General features: G+C 44.0%; 1 protein-coding gene across 1 annotated transcript in view; it reads right to left on the bottom strand.

Moving 5' to 3' along the window:
• The window catches only part of TNPO3 (transportin 3), a 124365-nt gene that overhangs the window by 28346 nt on the left and 74750 nt on the right, over positions 1–21269 (bottom strand). Inside the window, 5 exon segments of the mRNA XM_030216254.1 lie at positions 3452–3619; positions 8934–9090; positions 14307–14401; positions 15503–15619; positions 18877–19017. Of these exon segments, the coding sequence (XP_030072114.1) occupies positions 3452–3619; positions 8934–9090; positions 14307–14401; positions 15503–15619; positions 18877–19017 (678 nt within the window).

The following is a 21269-nucleotide window of genomic DNA, read 5'->3' as shown; positions in this document are numbered from 1 at the left end:
GGGGGGCTTGCTGAGCTGAGCCTTTGAAACCATATCTGTGAACCAGCTATGTAACCAGCAAACAAGTCATACCCTTAGCCAGGGTCCCAATAAGATCATACAATCCATTCACCAGGAAGGCCGAGTCCATTTCAATCATGTCCACCTCTATACATCCTATCCCAGCCTCTTCTAAAGGCTTGTCCAACACCATCTGAAGCATGTCTAGGCCTCACAGCCCATGCAGATTGCTACACCTAGAGCCAAGGCCGCCACATCAAAGGCTTGCTTCAAAGGTACCTCCATTTTGTGGTCCTGAGGATCCTTCAGAGTAGCACCCCTTGCACTGGAATAGTGATTTTCTCTGTCATTGCTAACACTACTGCATCCACTCTAGGAAGCCAAAAGGCTTCTCTTTCCTCCGTGTAATCAGATACAGCCTCATCACGGATCAGTTGACTTTGAACCCTACATCTGTGGCATCTCACACTCAGCTGATATCATATTCTTAATGGCTCTGTGCATTAGAAAAATCCTGGAAGGCTGTTCCTCAGAGATCTTAAAGACTTCCATGACTTGTGAAATAAATCTGAGAGTTCATCTCTATGGAAGATCCTTACCACTGAGGAATCTTCCCCTGTAAGTAACTCCCTATCTCCCCAGCTATGCTCCAGGCAGTCCTCCATGGGATCTGAGAAATTTCCAGATGGTTCCTGTAAGTCTGCTGACCCCTTAGAATGAACCTCTTCTAAAATGGATGCTTCAGTGCTACTGGTGCATCCATAGGGAACTCCTTTGCTGAACCCACCTGAACTCAAGCCTGTCAAACAAAATGCCTAAATACAATCCTGAAACTCCCAATGGATCTTCTTACTTTTTGTTTTTAATCATTTTATTGAGTTTTCAATAAACTTTAAACCAATATAACATACAACAAAACCAAATGCATTACATATAAATAAATGTGACAATTTAAGTATAAATATAAAAATCTAATCTCTAGGAGATGCTGATGTTTTGATGTAATGATCAAAAGGAGCCCAATGCTTCTTAAAAGTAGGCAATTGATGAAATTTAAAAGCTGCAGATTCTTCATAGTTTCTAATGGTACAAAGATGACCCCACCATTCACAAAAGTTCAAATGCAAATTATTTTTCCAATGAAATACTATAAGACAAGTGGCTAGAGCCATCATTATATCAAAACGTTTTTGATATTGATCCTCAAGTACTACTACTACTTAACATTTCTAAAGCGCTACTAGGGTTATGCAGCGCTGTACAATTTAACATAGAAGGCCAGTCCCTGCTCAAAGTGTAAGTTTAGGGGTTGAAGAACGAAGTATTATCACATCATATGTCAAACCAACAGGCGAGGAGAAGGGAATTATTGAACATATTCTCTTCCATATTAATTTCCAGTAGGTGGACACATGGGAACATTCAAAGAGTAGATGATTCAGGTGACCAACAGGAGCTGCCACACTCATCTGTACCTTTTATCAGCACTATAACAACCACCAGAGGAGCAAACTCTGTGCGGGAGACATCCAAGATGGAAGCAGTTCCTACCAAAATCAGGTTCTCTGCCATCTGAAGTCAGCCTTGCCCAAGGACCACAGTCCTCTGAACTATTCTGGCCTCCCTGTGTGGATGCGACCTCATTGCGGGAGTTTCCCCCAATTCACTGCTCCTCAAATGCAGCGCTTGCCGCTGACTGAGACACTAACCCAATAGTGCCGTACAAAAGCAGCACTTGCCACTGGCCAAGACATTACCTTGAAGGTACCGCACAAAAAGGCAGAACTATGATCCCTCACCCTGTTTGGGCATCCCAATTCACTGTTTGCCCTCACCAGTACAGTTCACCCTTCCCTCCACAAACTAGAGAAAATACTCACTTGCTCCAGTCTGTACTTCCAAACACAAGGACAGGCACAAGCTTTCCAACTTTTTTTTTTTTTTTTTTTTAACTTTGTTTGCTACAGCTTATTCCACTAGCACACTCTAGGTTTCCCTTCCAGCATTGGGGAGGGAAACCGAGGAACAGATAACCCCTCATCAAGGCGGGTAATTGTCCTGGGGAACAATAGGAGAGAGTACCCGGCCACCCAGGTGTAGCACCCCAAGGCCAACAAAAGGAGTGGAATAAACTCATCCCACTTTTTTTTTTTTTTTTTTAAACTTTCCTTGAAGAGATTTTTTTTTTCTGGAGATCCAAAAGGCAAAGATCCACCCCTCCCCTTTGACAAGATCTAGACTGCACAGGATAGCACACCTACCATCTGCTGGAGACAGAGAAAAAAAATTGGCTGCCTGTGGACAGTACAGGTTCACTTTGAAGCTTGTAGTTCAGTCTCCAGAGGATGGTGGGAGTGCGTAAAACCCATGCGCCTGGACTTGTCTGGAGGGATGCAAAGGAATACACCATTTTTTGTAGATATTAAATCCAAACAAGATTTGGCTGTCAATTGCAATAATGTTTTCCAAGACCATAACAGTCTACAAGGAACATATTTAAACAACTTACTTGACTAGAAAAATGGAACTCCTTTGAAAAATGTGTGGCGCCTCTTCCTCGTCCCCACCCCTTATTTTTAAATGAAGGCAACTCTATGGTCCTCTGGGTCTAATGCCAAAAATGTGATGGGTCTTTTATGAACCAAAGAGCTTTCCCTTCAGCTCTTCATGGGCACAAAGGCACCTCTATGTTATCTACAAGTGCACATGACACTTAAGAGGCCTTATGATACAGGAAACACAAATTATGGTCATCTGCACTGGATGTGATCTTGTATCTTGACCATCACCCACACTTCTAAAGCCACTGGAGACTTTCTTTTAAGATGTCGCTGAAACAAAATCAAATGATGCCATCCAGTTGTGATGACTTGTCATTCTGCTTGTCCAACGAAATAGCTTGTTTTTTTTTTTTTTAATTAAAGATCAGAGGCAAATTAAAAAAGGAAGAAGTAAATTAGGAATTAAATTATAAGAGATTTATCTTTTATCAGCAATTTACATAAACTGAGTAATATATATAGAATTTGACTGGGCACTAGCTCAGAAAGATGCCATAATCTGTAAGAAAGCAGAGATGCAAGAATTGCTATGCATACTCTAAAATGTTTTTTAGGTCTTTTCTGAGCTCTGAAAGTGCCCACGTTGGTGCTGTCTAGAGGATTCATCCTGCTTCTTGACTGAAAGCTCTGTATATGCGCATCCTAATTCTGTCAGTAGATATCACTGTTGTGCAACAGCTATGATTCCCTCCCCTGGAGGCTATGGACCCCATTCCCTCTGCAGCTGGTGAGCCTGAGTCAGGTTAGCTAACTGAATTTGAATTCTTGATAGGTAGCATACATCACATTAATGAAGCAAGTAAACCAAGCAAGATTTCAACTTAACAGGAAATGCACGCTAAGTGAATATCAGCAGTGTGTGGTATGTGAACACCCATAGACTATCTTACCGGCCGGTCGAAGGTCATTATTTCCCAGAGAACCTCAGCCACATCTGGAAGGGTATATGGAGGCAGACAAAAACAGCAAGTGTGCAACAGCTGGTTTATCAGCTGCTGACCTATCTGATTCAGCACCTGTCGGATTAGCTCTTTCCGCACTTCAAAGTCATCTTCATGCTGCAGAAGAACATCGTACATGATCCAGTGAGAGTTGTAGGCCCATTCTAACACAAGAGCTCAATCATGATTTCTTTTAAATACTATCAACCACTGTATACACATCACATACATTTCTGACTACTCTGTACATTGTGTTTGTAAAATGCTACTGACAGGTCTGGAGGCAATGCAATGTTTCCCTTTCATACACTCCCACAGAGTACTTGTGCCATCACCTCCTGTTTCCTTATACTGGTACATCATGGTGTTACCCCCCTCATCCACAGTCACCTTGTGAAGTTATCCTCCATGTTGATACAATCTGGCATTACTGTGCAGCACCACCTGGACCCTTCCACGACAACTATCACCTAGCCATGCTCTCTCTCTATACTGGTTTACCTGGTGATCACACTTCCCCTCCCCATCCATCTTCCATGCCAGACAGACACTTTACAATATCTGGCATCGGATAGCAATGCTTTTCACCTGTAACAGTTGCTTTTGGTAGACAGTAGGATTGATCAAGCACATAAGTGGATGATATCATTGCATGTTGTTGCAAAGGAACATCTCTTCCCGAGTGCAGAACCAAGTGTAAAGTTCTCAGAATGCACAACCATTCTCGTACACAATGGCTTCTTTGGTTCCTCGGTTAGTTCCAAAGCACGTGAAGAAATGAAACTGTCAGGGAGGTTGGAGAAATTGTGTGCCTGATCCATACTGCTGGCTATGGAAAAATGTGCTACAGGTGAGGAAAAAATATTTTTTCTTTGTCAAGCAGGACTGAGTGAGGAATAGAAGTGAGCGGATCCCAAGCACAGGACTGCTCATTTATTTGTTACATTTGTATCCCACATTTTCCCACCTATTTGCAGGCTCAATGTGGCTTACATAGTACCGTAAAGGCGTTCGCCAATTCCGGTATGAACAAATACAGTAATGTTGCTTGCCTATGTTATAAAGACAGATAGGCCAGAACAGCTTGATCAAACGCATCACCTCAGAGTGTGGATTAGTCCAAGCCATAGTGTAAAGTAAAGGTATGAAGGTAGGATTCAAGTCATTGCTTTGCACATGGTAGCTGGCAGTGGCTTCCATGAGATTTCACTTTACTCATTAGAGTACTGACAGCTTATTCATAACAAAACTGGATGCAAGATGCTAGCCAATTTGCTAAAGTGACTCCTTCACCCCCAACAGAGTAGCCAGACAGTTGTATAGAGACTAATGAAATCAGTTGTGTGGCCCAGAATGTGGAGGGACCCGCACAAATTTTGAGATTTATGTCAAAATCTAGAAAGCCGTATTTCCTCATTGATATAAAAGCTTGACATTCACTTTTTCTTCCAGTCAAGGTGACTGCTATGAGGGAAAAAAAAAGCATTTTCCAGGTAACACGCTTGAATGAAGCATATTCCAAAGGCAACTTCATGAGAGATGCAAGGATGACATTTAGATTCCAAGGTACAGAAGGTTTCTGCAATGGTGGTTTACCATGTAGAAGGCCCCTCATAAATCACGAGATAATAAGCACTTAGGTTTTACAATGTTCTATTGATGGAACCATAATAGGTTGAGAGAGCACCAAGATGGATCCGGTAAAGATGATACAGATAGTAATTTGTGAAACCAGAAGAAGCTATTCCATTTAAAGGCAGGGTTTGGTTTCCTTGCAACAAACGCAATGGACCCAAAAAATGAGGACGAGTTGAACAGGAAATCAGGAAGTCTTTAATAATAGCTTGGAAAGGACCCGACACGACCGGGATCAAATAAATCTCGTGTTGTAGCTGGTTGATAAATCAAGAGAAATATGGCTATATGGCTTCCTTAAGTTAAAGGAACAAAAAACTCAGCTGTTGAACACTGTGGTGGCAATGCTTGTCAATGACCTCATTGACGAGCATTGCCACCACGGTGTTCAACAGCTGAGTTTTTTTGTCCCTTTAACTTAAGGAAGCCATATTTCTCTTGATTTACCAACCAGCTACAACAGAAGAGATTTATTTGACCCCTGATGCAGGCTTTTATGCCAAAACACAGCCGTGTTGGGTCGTTTCCAAGCTATTAATAAAGACTTCCTGATTTCCTCTTCAACTCGTCCTCACTTTTTGTGTCCATTGCTTTTGTTCTACGTGAGGATTTCCCTCCTCTCTTTTTGTTTTCCTTGCAACAAACAATATATCTTGAATACGCAGTGAAAACCAAATGCTAAGGGATGTACATTGGTTAGTGAGTTAAGAATTTTAATGCACATTAACCTATTAATTCAATTGTGTGAATATTTTTAAGCTGGAGGATTTTATTCCTACATGGTGTTCCTATCCTGTTCTTCAGCCTTTTTGGTGGATTGTTCTCACCCAGGGGCGTATCTGGAATCCGGCGGTAGGGGGGGGCCAGAGCCAGAGAGGGGGGGCACATTTTTGCCTCCCTCCCCCCCCCCGCCACCGCCGCCTCTCTCCACCCCCTCCCCGCCGTCAACCCTCCCCCGTTGCTTACTTTTGCTGGCGGGGGGCCCCAACCCCCGCCAGCCGAGGTCCGACCCGCAATCTCCATATTTCGTCTTCCTCCGTGGCCATGTGCTTCAAGGAAGTAACGCTGCAGTGCTGATTGGTTGAATCCAGTTCGGCGGGGAGGGGGGCCAGGGCGAAATCTGCGGGGGCCCAGGCCCCTGTGGCCCCACGCAGATACGCCCCTGTTCTCACCAAATCTTTATAGTGACAGGAGTTTACTTTCCTTTCCAAATCCCCCCTCCTAGGTGGAAGCCCATTTTAAATCCACTGAAAGGTTGCTCTATTGCCTACTACTGGCTCTAACAATTTTGGAAGAGAGAATCCTCGCTGCTTGCTCAGAATTGCTAAGTCCCAGGACGTATTTGTGATGGAAAAATTGACAAAAATATTTGTGATAAAAAGAGATTTCCTTTTTATGTTTTTTTTTTTTTTGGCAAGGCTGATCTCCATTTGTGCAGTATGTTAAATCCTGACCACAATTCTCTTTGTATTATGATTTTCTTTGATGGGTGGGGGGGTGGGGGGTGGGGGGGGTGAGAATGTAAAATTGATGGAAATGGCTTGGTTGAGGTTTCTGGCTTCCCCCTCCCCCCTTGCCTGTGTGTTAAGTATGATAAATATGAGAGCGCACTCTGTTGGGTGGTTGGGCTGTTGTTGGTGCTGCTGTTTTTTTGTTTTTAAACTTTGCACCTTGAGGTGTCCCAAGGAATCTGTTTTGAAGTTTTGAGACATCAGCAACAGCGGTATGGCGCTCAGTCTTGGTATTATTGTGTTTTGTATTCTCTTCATTCCTTGAATTTTGTATGTTTTTGGATGTCACAATAAAAACTTATTTTTTTAAATAATGGAATGTGTTAAACAAATCAAGGGGGGAAATCCCCAAACTGAAAATTAATCAAAATTGGTTTCCTTGTGCACATCCTTATTAAATACTTCTCAGTTTTCATGCTGTCAGAGCTAGGGATCTGAGGTTTGGATGAAGAAGGTAGCCTTTATTCTGTGTGACCAATGGTACAAATGTTAATGTTTAAACAAGAATTGATATACCGCCTTTCTTACAGAATAAACCAACGCGGTGTGATACAAAAAAATGCAACACTCAATGAACGTTACTATTTATTTATTGCATGTGTATCCCACATTTTCCCACCTATTTGCAGGCTCAATGTGGCTTACACAATAATCAGATAGGAAAGAAAGCAAAGAAAGAGGAAAAATGACCGACCCCTCCCCCCCCCCAAAAAAAAAGACTCACAGGGATTGCTAAACCAAAGGACCGCTCTACTAGACTGAGAGCCTAACTACCAGATGGGAAGGCAATAGAAAATAGACGCTGTGATGAAACAGGGGACTTGTTCCTCAATGCATTTCCCTTGTTTGGTCAGCAGATGGTGACTGTCTTTTTTTTTTGGAAAGCTGTTACACAAGTGACTTTTTTCCCGCCTGAGCTGTGAGGAAATCTTTAGTCTCAGTATGGGAGCACAGAGGTAAACATCTCTGTCCTGAGACCCTGTTGAAGGCTTCTGAGCAGTTCCATCATTACCACAAAGCATCTTGTGCATTTGCATGCATTCGGCCTCCATGAGTGTGTTCTTATGAGGCTGGTGGGTGCTCCGTGCCCTGGAGAATCTGTTTTTTTGGATAAAAGGAGTCCATGGATTTCATTAAAGACTATTATTGTTCTTAGCAACAGCTCTCCACTGTACCACCAGCATCTACGTTATCCTCTAGACAACTGAAGGCATTCCAATACCATAGAAGTTATTGCTGTTGTGAAAGAGCTTCTGTTCTTTTATCAGGCAGGCTCAGCAAACTCAGCATTCTGCTTTCACTAAACCTCGTCGAGAGAGAGGACAAAGCTGCTCATGCCTTCACAGACAAACAACCTACTTTTTGATCCCTAGTGACACAGCAAGTGCCTTTCTAGAATATTCATCCTAAACCACGTAAGGGGGCAGGTAGGCTTTCTAGAGCTGTGGGAACAGATCACCTCAGAGTCTTGAGTAGTCAACACTGCAAAGGTGTGCTGTCATCTCAGGTTCCACATTGTGCACCCAAATCAACCTCTACTGTTGTCTGTTAACCAGTAGCGTAGGAAGGGGGGGGCGGTGGGGCAGTCCGCCCCGGGTGCACGCTGCTGGGGGGGTGTCGGCTCGCTGGTTCCCTGCTCTTGCTGCCCCGGAACAGGTTACTTCCTGCTGTGACTGGGAAGGGCTGTGCATCCTCATCACTTCACACTCAGTTTTTTTTCTCCTTACATTTGTACCCCGCGCTTTCCCACTCATAGCAGGCTCAATGAGGCTTACATATTATATACAGGTACTTATTTGTACCTGGGGCAATGGAGGGTTAAGTGACTTGCCCAGAGTCACAAGGAGCTGCCTGTGCCTGCAGAGGGAATTGAACCCAGTTCCCCAGGACCAAAGTCCACCACTCTAACCACTAGGCCACTCCTCCACTCAGTTCTGGGCATCTGTTTCACCTCAACAACATGAAATAACATCAGCCACTTGTGCGCGTTACTCAATCCTGCTTGTTTACAGAAAAACAAACAAACCCCAGGCTTCCCAAGCCAATACCTTATGATATAATTCCCCACATTGGTACTTCGTGGAGTTACCTGCTTCTCCAGGCCAGTACCTCTAGCATTACTCATCTTACAAATTATCAGAGTCATCCTGTCTCCCCCAAAATGAAACAATAACATCTCACCCCCACTTTGCTCATCACATTGCCACTCTTAGCTAATAACTTGTTTTATTACCAGTGCCCCTACTAACCCCTTGTACCGGTACACCCTCTGGCAAATTACTCACATCATTGGACACTCCAGTATGTATAAGATCACGTAGAAATTTCATGACACTGCAGTTGGCATCCCGGTGGTCCAGGTTGGTGGAAGCGATAGCCCACTGCAGAATATGGATAACCACCTGACTGCGCAACAGCACAACAGGGCTGCGCTGGATAAACCTGTGGTGGGATGACAGATAATTGAAGCAATATAAAGCCATCAGGGAAACAAGTGACAAAATCATGAAAAGCAGCTTTGAACTAACATCATCGTCAACACTATCAAAATCATTTCTCTCATTAATTCGTTCATGAGTTGGAACCTAATGTTTAAGATTCTCTGAAAAGACCCTGCTTCCTACGTACTTCCATTCCCTGGAAAAGTGCATGGAGAAATTAGGCCTTAACTGAATTTTCTTTCCTTGAGTCCTTATAGACCAGTCCAGATGCATGGGTTTACTCTCTTCTACAAGCAAAAAAAAAAAAACAGTCTATGCATGTGATCCATTTGGAATAGTCCAAGGTGGTCTATATGCAACTGAAGGAATTACATTATCCAGGTTTCTAAGAAAACCCCCAAAGCTCTTTATCAGCAATTGATTCCAGCACACCTACCAACCTTAGATTGTTACTTCGTGATCTGTTTTCAAGATTGTCATCTTGTCTTCCAAGGCAGCACCCTGAGCATTGAGCTGTTCCAGAGAAGTTTCTGTAATTTGCATTCTGTCTTCCATGTTAATGACACACTGCTGGCTCACAGCAAAATCACGACTCAAAAAGTCTAATTTCTCTTGTATAATTTTCAATTTATCAATAATCGCTTGCAGTTTTTATTCAGGGTTTCATTGCTGAGATTACCTCTGCTGCTATCTCCATGGTTCACACCAAACCAACAGGAGGAACTGAAAGGGCTCTGCAGTTGCCAACTTTGTCTCCAGAGCTTTGTTTTGATCTCTGTGTGCTGATTTTGTCGAGATAATTTGTGTTTCCACTTCAAATCAACAAGATAAAGGATCTTGAAGACGTCCCATACAGGAAATAAAGCTCAGTGAATTTAATGGGGGATGAAAAACAATAGTGAAAAGGAGGATAGCCATGAGCTCCATTGTCTAGCCACTGCTCCCAAGCATGGAGTCATATGATCCCCCCCACCTGTCTTCACCCTTAAGTCCCCCATTTCTACTCACTATATCACCCACTCCCCAAGCTCTTACCTACTTTCCTCTGTCTCATCTTCTCATCAGCCCCAACTCCTTCTATGTCACTGATCACATCCCCTGCTTTTAAGCCGATTTCTTCTTTTACCCCTCCCCCCCAATTCTCTCTTCCATTTTCTCTATTTCTACCTTCTATTATCCCTTCAGAGACCTGTCCCCATTCTCTTTCTCAGCACCAGAGACAGGATTTGCTCGGGAGGTGTGAATGGTTCTGGGGAAGCTTTTCTCTCCAAATTTGTTCTGCTGCTTCACAAGGCCTTTTGCTTGAATCAGAGTCAGGGCTTTTCCTCTTCCTTCTCCTCAGATATGCTTGGTTGAGGGTCCCATCTCATTTTCTTTGAATCCTAGACCAAAATGCAGTATCTGAATAACCGAGAAAATTAAGATGAGCGGTTGATGGTCTCTGGTCCAGGCTCTGAGCACTAGAGCTGAGGAAGTGTGGGGCACTGGGAAGGTTCTGCTAGAGAGTTGCTGGACAAAAAAGCAATTCCCATCGGGGAGGAAGAGGACCTCTCTGTGATATGTCTGTTCCAGAGAGGAGAGCTCTCTCTCTGATTCTCAGTCTAGCTCCTCAGTATTTACGTAGACAAACTAAGGAAAAACTCAGAACAAACACAACCACCTTAAACAACTCGCTAACCTAACAATACCCAGAAGAACAAACACGCGTAGACATCTCTCATCTCTGAACAACTTGTACAGAACAAGAGATATGCAGTAAGCACCATGCAAGGTGACATTACCTCACCCTGTCTAAACATTTCAGAAACCTCAGGCAGGCCCTCTGGAGTAGCAGGAAGGACTAATGGAAAGAAAATTATTTATTTGCTGCATTTGTATCCCACATTTTCCCACCTATTTGCAGGCTTACATAGTACCGTGATGGCAATCGCCAATTCCGGTATGAGAAATACAGAGTGGTATTGCGTTAAAAGTTCATGAGTGACAGAGTAAATTAGGTAGTCAAGGAAGGAGAGTTACGTTTTGTCCAGTTCTGGCATAGGTTTCGTTGTGTTGCAGGGTTCAGGTTTTTAGGTTGGATCGTTATGGTATGCCTTTTTGAACAAATTGGTTTTTAATGATTTCCGAAAGTTTGTTAGGTCGTGCATTGTTTTCATGATGTTTGGTAGTGCATTCCATAGTTGTGTGCTTATGTACGAGAAGCTGGATGCATATGTTGATTTATATTTTAGTCCTTTGCAGCTTGGGTAGTGGAGATTTAGGTATGTGCGTACTGACCTTTTTGTGTTTCTGGTTGGTAAGTCTATGAGGTCTGCCACGAATACCGGGGCAGAACCAGGGTGCAGATTTTGAACGCAATTCGTTCTTTGATTGGTAAAACCTAATTTCTCCTTCCCACTATTCCACAACATGTGGGATGTTCAAAAGCAATCTCTAGAGTGGATGGGATCCTGGCGCCGCCGCCCTGACCAAAGCCCAAAAACTGGCTACTGAGCACACCGCAATGTCCACCCTGTAGTGCTTGGCAAAACATGCAATGTCGACCACGTCGCCACCTTGCAAATATCTGCCAGATACAATAAGGTAGCCTTCGCCCAGGATGTCGCCGTACACCTTGTAGAATGGGCCTGCAAGGCCTGAGGAGCCTGCTTCGATGCAAGCAAATAAGCTCACGCAATAGCCTCCTTCAGCCATCTAGTAATTGTGGGCTTGGAAGCCATGAGGCCAAGCCTCTGTTTACCAAAAAACACAAATAAATCTGTCTGCTTTGCAGAACTCATTTGTGACTTCCAGGTATCTAATGAGAATTCTATGCACATCAAGAAGTTTCAAGGAAGAATACTGAGCCTCTTTGTTCTCTCTGTGAAAGGACAGAAGCTCCACAAACTGGATGAGATGAAATGCTGATACCCATTTAGGAAGGAAGGAACCATGCGAAGAGAAACCCCCATCTCCAAAAAGAGAAGAAATGGATCCCGACAAGACAGCCTAAAGCTCAGAAACCCTATGTGCAGACACAACAGAATGCTGTCTTTAGCATAAGATCTATCAAGGCGGCCTTCTGGAGTGGCTCAAAAGAAGGCACCTAAAGAGCCTGAAGGACTAAATTAAGGTTCCATTCTGGACACCGTGTACAAAGGGAGGCTGTAAGTGGCCTGCTCCCCACAAGAATCGAATGATATCCGGGTGAGCCACCTTCTATAGTTGGCCCCTGAACAGGCCAAAGCAGCAACCTGAACTTTGAAAAAACTCAACGCCAATGTTTTCTGAAGACCTGCCTGGAGAAAAGCTAGGATGTGCGCGATTTGAGCAGAGAAGGGAGAAAGTCCGTGCTCAGAACACCAGCTCTTGAACGTCCTCCACACCCTCGTATACGCCATGGATGTAGAGCATTTCCAAGCCTGATGCAAAGTAACAGTAACCGAATCAGAATAACCTTTTCGTCCCAACCAAGCCCTTTCAATGGGTAAGCCATAAGACCAAAGGGGCATGGGTCCCCATAAGCACCGGATCTTGTTTCAGTAGGCCGTGTACCTGCGGAAGAGGGAAAGGACCCCTCCACCCCCCCCCCCCCCCCCAGCAGTCGAATCAGGTCCATGTACCTCGGTCTCTGTAGCCAATCCGGGGCCACGAGAATAGTCTGACCCCAGTGTAATGCAATCCTTTTCAACACATGGCTTACCATGAGCCAAGGAGGGAAAACATACAGTAGATGTGTAGAGGGCCTTACAAGACTGGGAGACTAGGCATCTAAATGGCTGTTGGTGAACGATAAGGAAAAGTAGCTCACCAATGCCCATCTTTGTATTTAAACCAGCCAACCAACTTCACAGCCACAACTGCTGAACCATTACTGTTGTTGCAACATTCTTTGCTGAAGCCCATAATAAACTGCTTAGAACATCCACCAAGAAGGCTGATCCCACTTTCAGCCAAACTACCTCTGCCAATCTTCTCAGGGACTTCCAGCAAGGATTACATGGACCCTGCTGAAGCCACTTCATCTGAATACTCCTCTGGATCCCACCGAGCCTTTCCAAGTTCCCCTCTCCTCCCCCCCCCCCCCCCGGGAATGCAAAGGGGCCCTTAGAGAGGCCAAATCTGCACCTCCATGCTGCCTCAGTAGAATGAATTCAGGGGAACACTCTCCAGCGGAAGGGCTAGAAAAACTCCTTAAGTTTACTGTCTCCCCCACTTGACTCCTGCCACATGATTCTCCAAAATGGCAGTGTTTGGCGCCATAACACTCCTTAGCGGAGCAGGCCCCAACCATTTACACTACTGCTATCAAGCTGTCTTCCAGGATATTTTCTCTACTTCAGGGCTGTGAGACTCTTCCGCCTGCGCCTGCTTCTCCTCCTCCATACACACAAAGCAGAAACACTGCGACTACAACCTTGTTTGGTGGTGAAGGCAAGCCCCACAGCCCTTGCTGCACTCTACCTGCCCCCGCATGCTGATCCTTGGCACCCGCTCAGGCAGAGCTGCCATCCATCTCGCTTCAGAGAGCCACAAGCTGTGCTGCTTCCTTTCTTCTTTAATGATTCTTTTAAGCTTTAAAACTTAATCAGTACATTCTACCTTGAAGCCCAGGGATTCCCCTCAAAGGTTGGAGAGGAAAACTGGCCAACTTCCCCCATCCTCGAAACTGTGTGGATGAAGGTGGGGGAGAAAGCGGAAACAGATCACCACTGGGTTTGGCCCTAAGCACAATGTCAGCTGGGTCAAAGAACTCTTGGTCTATGTCTCAATATTTCCCTGTTCTTACCGGTATTGATCTGTTTGTGTTCTTCCATTATTTATATTTGTTTACTGTATTTTTATGAATGTTTGTTGTAACCCGCCCTGGATAAAGGTGGGCTAAAAATAATAAATCTAAATCTATTAGACTTGACAGGTTCACTCCACTACCACCTGTGAGAGACAGAAAAATACTAGTTTTCTGAAGACTTGCATAGGACCCTTTATAGAGGAACATGTTAGCCAGTTGGTGTATGTGTGTCTCTTTCTCACCCTCTCTTCTCCCATTTGCTGATAGAGGACCATAACCCCACACATCTCAACTGGTCTGTATGGAGAAAGAAATTAATCTATGTATGTGCTATCTGGGAGAGAGGCAAATGTATTAGGGCTATGTCTGGAAAGGCAGAGCAGCATGCACAGTAAGTGAATGCCACCCCTCCCTCCCCTTATGGTATTATCACAATGGGCAGTTACCTGGTTGACAGACGGAACAGGTCATCCACAGTGTCAGGATGGTTGCGAAGGCCATTCTGCTGTTCCAAGAGCTGGAAAGTAGGAATGCAGAGAGCCTGCAAGATACAATATGCAATTACTCAGCTTTTCATAATACATATCAGGAATCAAAAGTTCTCAAGAAGCTAGGATTTCATACCACATCATCTTCCTGCTCACACCTATATCTTATTGGTACAACAGTTATCCTATCAAGTAACATTGAACTAGAAAGTTTCTGAAACACACATGCAGCCGGAGTGAGAAGTCCGACATTCTCTGTAGACGAGAAGAATCAATCAGCCACATAGATGGGTGATGCTGGCTGATGGCACTGGAATGGACTGGCTCTCTCAGAGTCCAAAGAGAGCTAAAACTCTTTATAGGCATGCACAGCAGCTCACTGCCTAATACCTTTCCTATTCTGGTCTCCAAGTCTGTTCTCATTGTGCTACTGCCTGGTTATCAATGGAGAAAGTGAAGATGCTTACCTTAACTGGGGTACTCTGTAGACTGGAGGATAAAAATCAGCCACACAGATCCACCCTCTGTTCCTGGGGGAGTTGCCTATGACTCCTCATATATAAGACTGAGAAGTCAGAGCAGGAAAAGGACTAAGAGGGACGTGCTGCACATGCTCGGAAATATTTCTACCTCCTTCTGGACTCAAAGAGCTGGCCCATCTTGATACCATTTGGATGTCACCTACCTGTGTGGCTGATTTATCCTGTTCTCCATGGAGAACCCCCATTATAGGTAAGCAATTTCCCTTTATTGATTCCTGAGATGCATAAAAACAACCAAAATGAACAAAAAATAAACTTATTAGTTAGAAAGTGCAATAACAAGCAGCTGAAAACTTACAAGGTCACTAGATTGCTGGGCTGAAATCTTAAGTAGTGAATGCTCTGTCATTGTTTGGCTGAGCCCAAAGAACAGTGCTCTCTGGTCACTACTGGGCCAAGCCCAAGGTGCTGCAAACTGCAAAATGTCAATCAGTGAACCCCAAGACACTATATGCAGTTAATTAGTTTCAGTTGCTTGTGTCCTCAATTTAAAGGAATGAGAAGACAATGCAATAACAGGAAATGCAGTGCGCCTCTGCACAAACAGATGACCAGGAAGAAGCTGGCACTCATATCTGCCATAAGACAGAACACTTTCCAGAATGATCTTACCTGCAACATGTCAAGCAGGCCCTGCTGACAGCCTTCTTCCATACCATACTCATCCACTAGGATACTGCCCAGGTACAGGAAACAGGAGTGCTGGTGCACTTGATACACATTCACCATCTACCATCATAAAAGCAAGGACTCAAACTGATGCCCACTACCAAAACCCAAGATCCATCAAGCAGCAGGAATTAAGGTTGCAAAACTACATATAGACCAGACCAAAAGAGAATATGGCATTAAACTAGACAAAAAAATAAGCAAACTGATTATATTGGATACTACTGAACAGTCATTGTTACTTTTTATTCACAGTGCTTGATCCCTCCCTTTAAAGTAACACTGAGGCATATTTTCAAAGCACTTAGCCTTCCAAAGTTCCATAGAAACCTATGGAACTTTTGAAGGCTACGTGCTTTGAAAATATGCCTCATAGTAACATAGTAGATGACGGCAGAAAAAGACCTGCATGGTCCATCCAGTCTGCCCAACAAGACAAACTCATACAGTGGTGGAAATAAGTATTTGATCCCTTGCTGATTTTGTAAGTTTGCCCACTGACAAAGACATGAGCAGCCCATAATTGAAGGGTAGGTTATTAGTAACAGTGAGAGATAGCACATCACAAATTAAATCCGGAAAATCACATTGTGGAAAGTATATGAATTTATTTGCATTCTGCAGAGGGAAATAAGTATTTAATCCCTCTGGCAAACAAGACCTAATACTTGGTGGCAAAACCCTTGTTGGCAAGCACAGCGGTCAGACGTCTTCTGTAGTTGATGATGAGGTTTGCACACATGTCAGGAGGAATTTTGGTCCACTCCTCTTTGCAGATCATCTCTAAATCATTAAGAGTTCTGGGCTGTCGCTTGGCAACTCGCAGCTTCAGCTCCCTCCATAAGTTTTCAATGGGATTAAGGTCTGGTGACTGGCTAGGCCACTCCATGACCCTAATGTGCTTCTTCCTGAGCCACTCCTTTGTTGCCTTGGCTGTATGTTTTGGGTCATTGTCGTGCTGGAAGACCCAGCCACGACCCATTTTTAAGGCCCTGGCGGAGGGAAGGAGGTTGTCACTCAGAATTGTACGGTACATGGCCCCATCCATTCTCCCATTGATGCGGTGAAGTAGTCCTGTGCCCTTAGCAGAGAAACACCCCCAAAACATAACATTTCCACCTCCATGCTTGACAGTGGGGACGGTGTTCTTTGGGTCATAGGCAGCATTTCTCTTCCTCCAAACACGGCGAGTTGAGTTCATGCCAAAGAGCTCAATTTTTGTCTCATCTGACCACAGCACCTTCTCCCAATCACTCTCGGCATCATCCAGGTGTTCACTGGCAAACTTCAGACGGGCCGTCACATGTGCCTTCCGGAGCAGGGGGACCTTGCGGGCACTGCAGGATTGCAATCCGTTATGTCGTAATGTGTTACCAATGGTTTTCGTGGTGACAGTGGTCCCAGCTGCCTTGAGATCATTGACAAGTTCCCCCCTTGTAGTTGTAGGCTGATTTCTAACCTTCCTCATGATCAAGGATACCCCACGAGGTGAGATTTTGCGTGGAGCCCCAGATCTTTGTCGATTGACAGTCATTTTGTACTTCTTCCATTTTCTTACTATGGCACCAACAGTTGTCTCCTTCTCGCCCAGCGTCTTACTGATGGTTTTGTAGCCCATTCCAGCCTTGTGCAGGTGTATGGTCTTGTCCCTGACATCCTTAGACAGCTCCTTGCTCTTGGCCATTTTGTAGAGGTTAGAGTCTGACTGATTCACTGAGTCTGTGGACAGGTGTCTTTCATACAGGTGACCATTGCCGACAGCTGTCTGTCATGCAGGTAACGAGTTGATTTGGAGCATCTACCTGGTCTGTAGGGGCCAGATTTCTTACTGGTTGGTGGGGGATCAAATACTTATTTCCCTCTGCAGAATGCAAATAAATTCATATACTTTCCACAATGTGATTTTCCGGATTTAATTTGTGATGTGCTATCTCTCACTGTTACCAATAACCTACCCTTCAATTATGGGCTGCTCATGTCTTTGTCAGTGGGCAAACTTACAAAATCAGCAAGGGATCAAATACTTATTTCCACCACTGTATGTGCTACTTTTTGTGTATATCTTACCTTGATTTGTAACTGTCATTTTCAGGGCATAGACCGTACAAGTCTGCCCAGCACTATCCCCGCCTCCCAACCACCAGCCCCGCCTCCCACCGGCTCTGGCACAGACCATATAAGTCTGCCCAGCACTATCCCCGCCTCCCAACCACCAGCCCCGCCTCCCAATCTCGGCTAAGCTCCTGAGGATCCATTGTTTCTGAACAGGATTCCTTTATGTTTATCCCACGCATGTTTGAATTCCAACTTAATTTCAGTTTCTGTGCCAAAACCAGCCTAAAATCCTTTTTCTGTTAAATTTTTGGCCATGTTTTCATGTGTTTTTGGTGGAAGCCAAACATTTGTCCCGTTTGTCTCCCTCCCAGGAGCTGCCCCTCCACCTGGATCCACCTTTCCAAGTAACTCCCCACCTACTCGTAGGTCCCCCTAACCCTATCTTACAATCCCTGGTGGTCTAGGGGTGTAGTCAGGGCAGGAGGGATCCTCAGTTACTCTTGCCCATTCTAGTTGCTGTGACTGGGGCATTGTTCCTACCCTTACACCACAAGACCATGGGATTTATAAGGCAGTCCTGGGGGAAAAGGGGGGCTAGCCTTTGGGGGGTTTTTTGTACTGCGATTGCAAGTAATGCAGTTACATCTTGCATAATAGTTACATGGTAAACAGAGTGCTCCAAATAAATTTGTTACAAAATTTTAGCAGAAATATAAGTCTGTACATTTGGGATGATAAGCTCCTTAGGAATTAGCCTCTCTGTGGAGTTATCCACCCCGGTTTTTTAGTTTCAGTTTTCATTAGCTGCAATCCATGTGTATGACGGCTACTTTGTTTGGAGGTAAAATAGAATTTCATTATTTAAATTATTATATTCTGGATTGGACACTGTGGGTTTAGCAAAGGGATACAGATTGCAAACTCTGACAATCCCCAAATGGCACCTCACTGGTTCACATTCACCAAACCAAAACTCAGTTTTCAGTTTTGGTCGAAACCAGGCGATAAGTTTCAGCTACAGTTTTAGTTTTGGTGGTGGTTACAGCTGAAACTGGGAAGAAAAAAAAGAAGCAAGTTTTAGTCAGCCTCTATCTCCCTTTGTCCCCTGAGCAGTCACTGTGTTCTACTACTGATAGGTTTCGCCTCTCCTCCCTCAAGTCACTTCTGTGTCATACTAGAAAACATTAGATTCCAAATACATTCAAATATTGGTATTTCCATACAATACTATCAGTGGTAAGACAAGGGCACTAAGGGACTACCTGTGTAACTAATGGCTGCAGAAGTGCTGCAGACCCTTTCCCGACACAACGGACAGCAAAACGTAGACAGCGGCAGCAGCGTTCTACCACACGGTTATCAGCCCGGTGCTTGTTTAGCGTTTCCGACAGAACAGGCCAGATCTATACAAGAAGAAAAGAAGCCAAAATAATGATTTAACACTGTGCATGAGTAGTAGGTGATCTTCAAAGTCTTGCACATGCTGCTTCCTTATTTGGGCCAAAATGAAATTAGCAAAAGATGGTGCCCATGTGAACTTCTCCTCCTTCAGGGATGCCAGTGTCAGCAGAAAAAATCCACAAACCTAGGCATCCCAATTATTTCAGATCTGATAATTCCAGTTATGAGACCAAAACATTTGGTATATTAAACAGCACTTTAGATAAGCTAAAACTGGTGTGCCTAGTTTTTCTACATTCCTTAGAAAAGTGTCTTGCTTGAGACCCTGTAACTTTCTGTGTTTGGAATTTGCATTTTTTTATGTATGTATTTTATTTATTTTATTTTGGAGAGCTGGCATGTTCTACCATGGATTTTTTTTCCCCTTTCTCAGTGAACGGTTGAGATATAAAACATGAGGAGCTTATCTCACGCTTGGAGTTTGTGACATATTAGCAAATAAGTTCCAGATTCCCTGCAAACCTGGTATACACATTACAGAAATCTTCAACCTTTTGAAAATATTTATATTTCATTCTTACAGCAGTGCAATCACTATCTCACAGCGGATGACACTACTGTTATTAATCTGTTTTCTGCAGTTCATACTATGCTACCCACTGATGTGACCAGCTAAGAAAATATGCTATTTCTCTTTAAATACCTGCAGTGCCTCACTTAGGGGTCCTTTACTAAGTTGGGGTGTTAATGAGTGCTTACCACAGCAAAATATATTTACCATGGGACATGCTCAGGTGTCCTATGGCAATTTTTGCATGTGCGCGTGCTACTCACTCGCTAAAAAATAAAACTTTTTTTTTTTTTTTTTTTAGCACAAGGGGCAAGTCTGGGAGTGGAGAATGGGCATGTTCTACTCTAATCAGTTAGCGCAAACTACAATACTGCACTCTAACCATGCTTAGTGTGCGAGCCCTTACTCCCTACATAATAAGTGGCTATAAGGGCTCATATACTAATAGTGTGTGGCCATTAATAGGGAAAATAGAAAAATTGCCCTGGTGGTAAAAATGGCCTTAGCACGAGGGAATGACCCACTTAAGCATTTGCTAAGGCCACTTTTTACTACAGTTTGGTAAAAGGGCCCCTTAAATCCTATTTTATAATGTGGGGCTTCACGAAGTGCTGCCCCAAGTTATTTATCTTGAGCCATGGGTTCTTTCTCAGAAGAAATTCCCTGCATAAGTCTACACATAGTGTAATTTGGACTTACCTGCTAATTTTCGTTCCTCGAGTTCTGCCAGACCAGTCCAGACAAGTGGGTTGTCATCCTGCCAACAGACAGAGCCAGAGAAAAAGCTCAGAGCTGGCATACCCCTCCCCCTTTTAATAGGAGACTGATGCCGCCCATCTGCTCCTCAGTATCCTATGTCAAAGCTAAGACAACCAGAGGCAATTGCTACATTTTGGGTTTCCAATTCATCACCAAAGCTAAGCCAAGCTTAATGCAAAAACATCACTTTATGGTCACTAATCTAAGAATGAATACTATACACCAAACATATAACTAGGCCAACTACATTCAAAATAGACAACACACTCTGTTCTCAATTTGTCAGACTGAGAGCTTTTGATTTCTATTGCTTCAGTGGATGGTTTCTGGACTGGTCTGGCAAGACTCAAGGAAAGGAAATTAACAGGTATATCTTCCAAATTGTCCATGCCAGACCAATCCAGATGAGTAGGATGTACCCAAGCTCTACCCAGATTGGACAAGAGAAGGCCATGATAGCTCTCAGGATTTAAGGTGTAATTCCTTCAGACCTGCACACCCTAAAGCACTAAGAGAAGAGGTGCATTGGAGGCAGGAGAACTGCTATGCTATTATTACCCTCTGGAAAGACCATTTGTAAATTTTCCGACAAGGACTCCTGTACTTTAATCGAGTGGGCTTGCCAGCCCTCTGGGACTTGATCACTTCAGACACTAGGACAGTTGGCATCTCCTTAAGTCCTTCTGAAATTGATGTCTTAAAGATCAAGTGTTTTATTAGGACACATCAATAGATTAAAGATCTATCTGAAACTCAGAACAAAGTAGACACCTACAAACATCTCAAAGATGACCAACAACTGACTTGAAAATGACTATCCCTACCCTGGACTACAGCACCCAACATCCTTCCATCACAAGAAAGCAAGCCTGATTCTGTCAGAAGTGAAACACTACCCTCATGGGGGTGGGGGAGGAATATTGG

This window comes from Microcaecilia unicolor, chromosome 10 (genome assembly GCF_901765095.1).
Source record: "Microcaecilia unicolor chromosome 10, aMicUni1.1, whole genome shotgun sequence".
Taxonomy (NCBI): Eukaryota; Metazoa; Chordata; class Amphibia; order Gymnophiona; family Siphonopidae; genus Microcaecilia; species Microcaecilia unicolor.
Note: the sequence above shows the minus strand (reverse complement) of the source record. Positions and strands in the feature narration are given on the sequence as shown.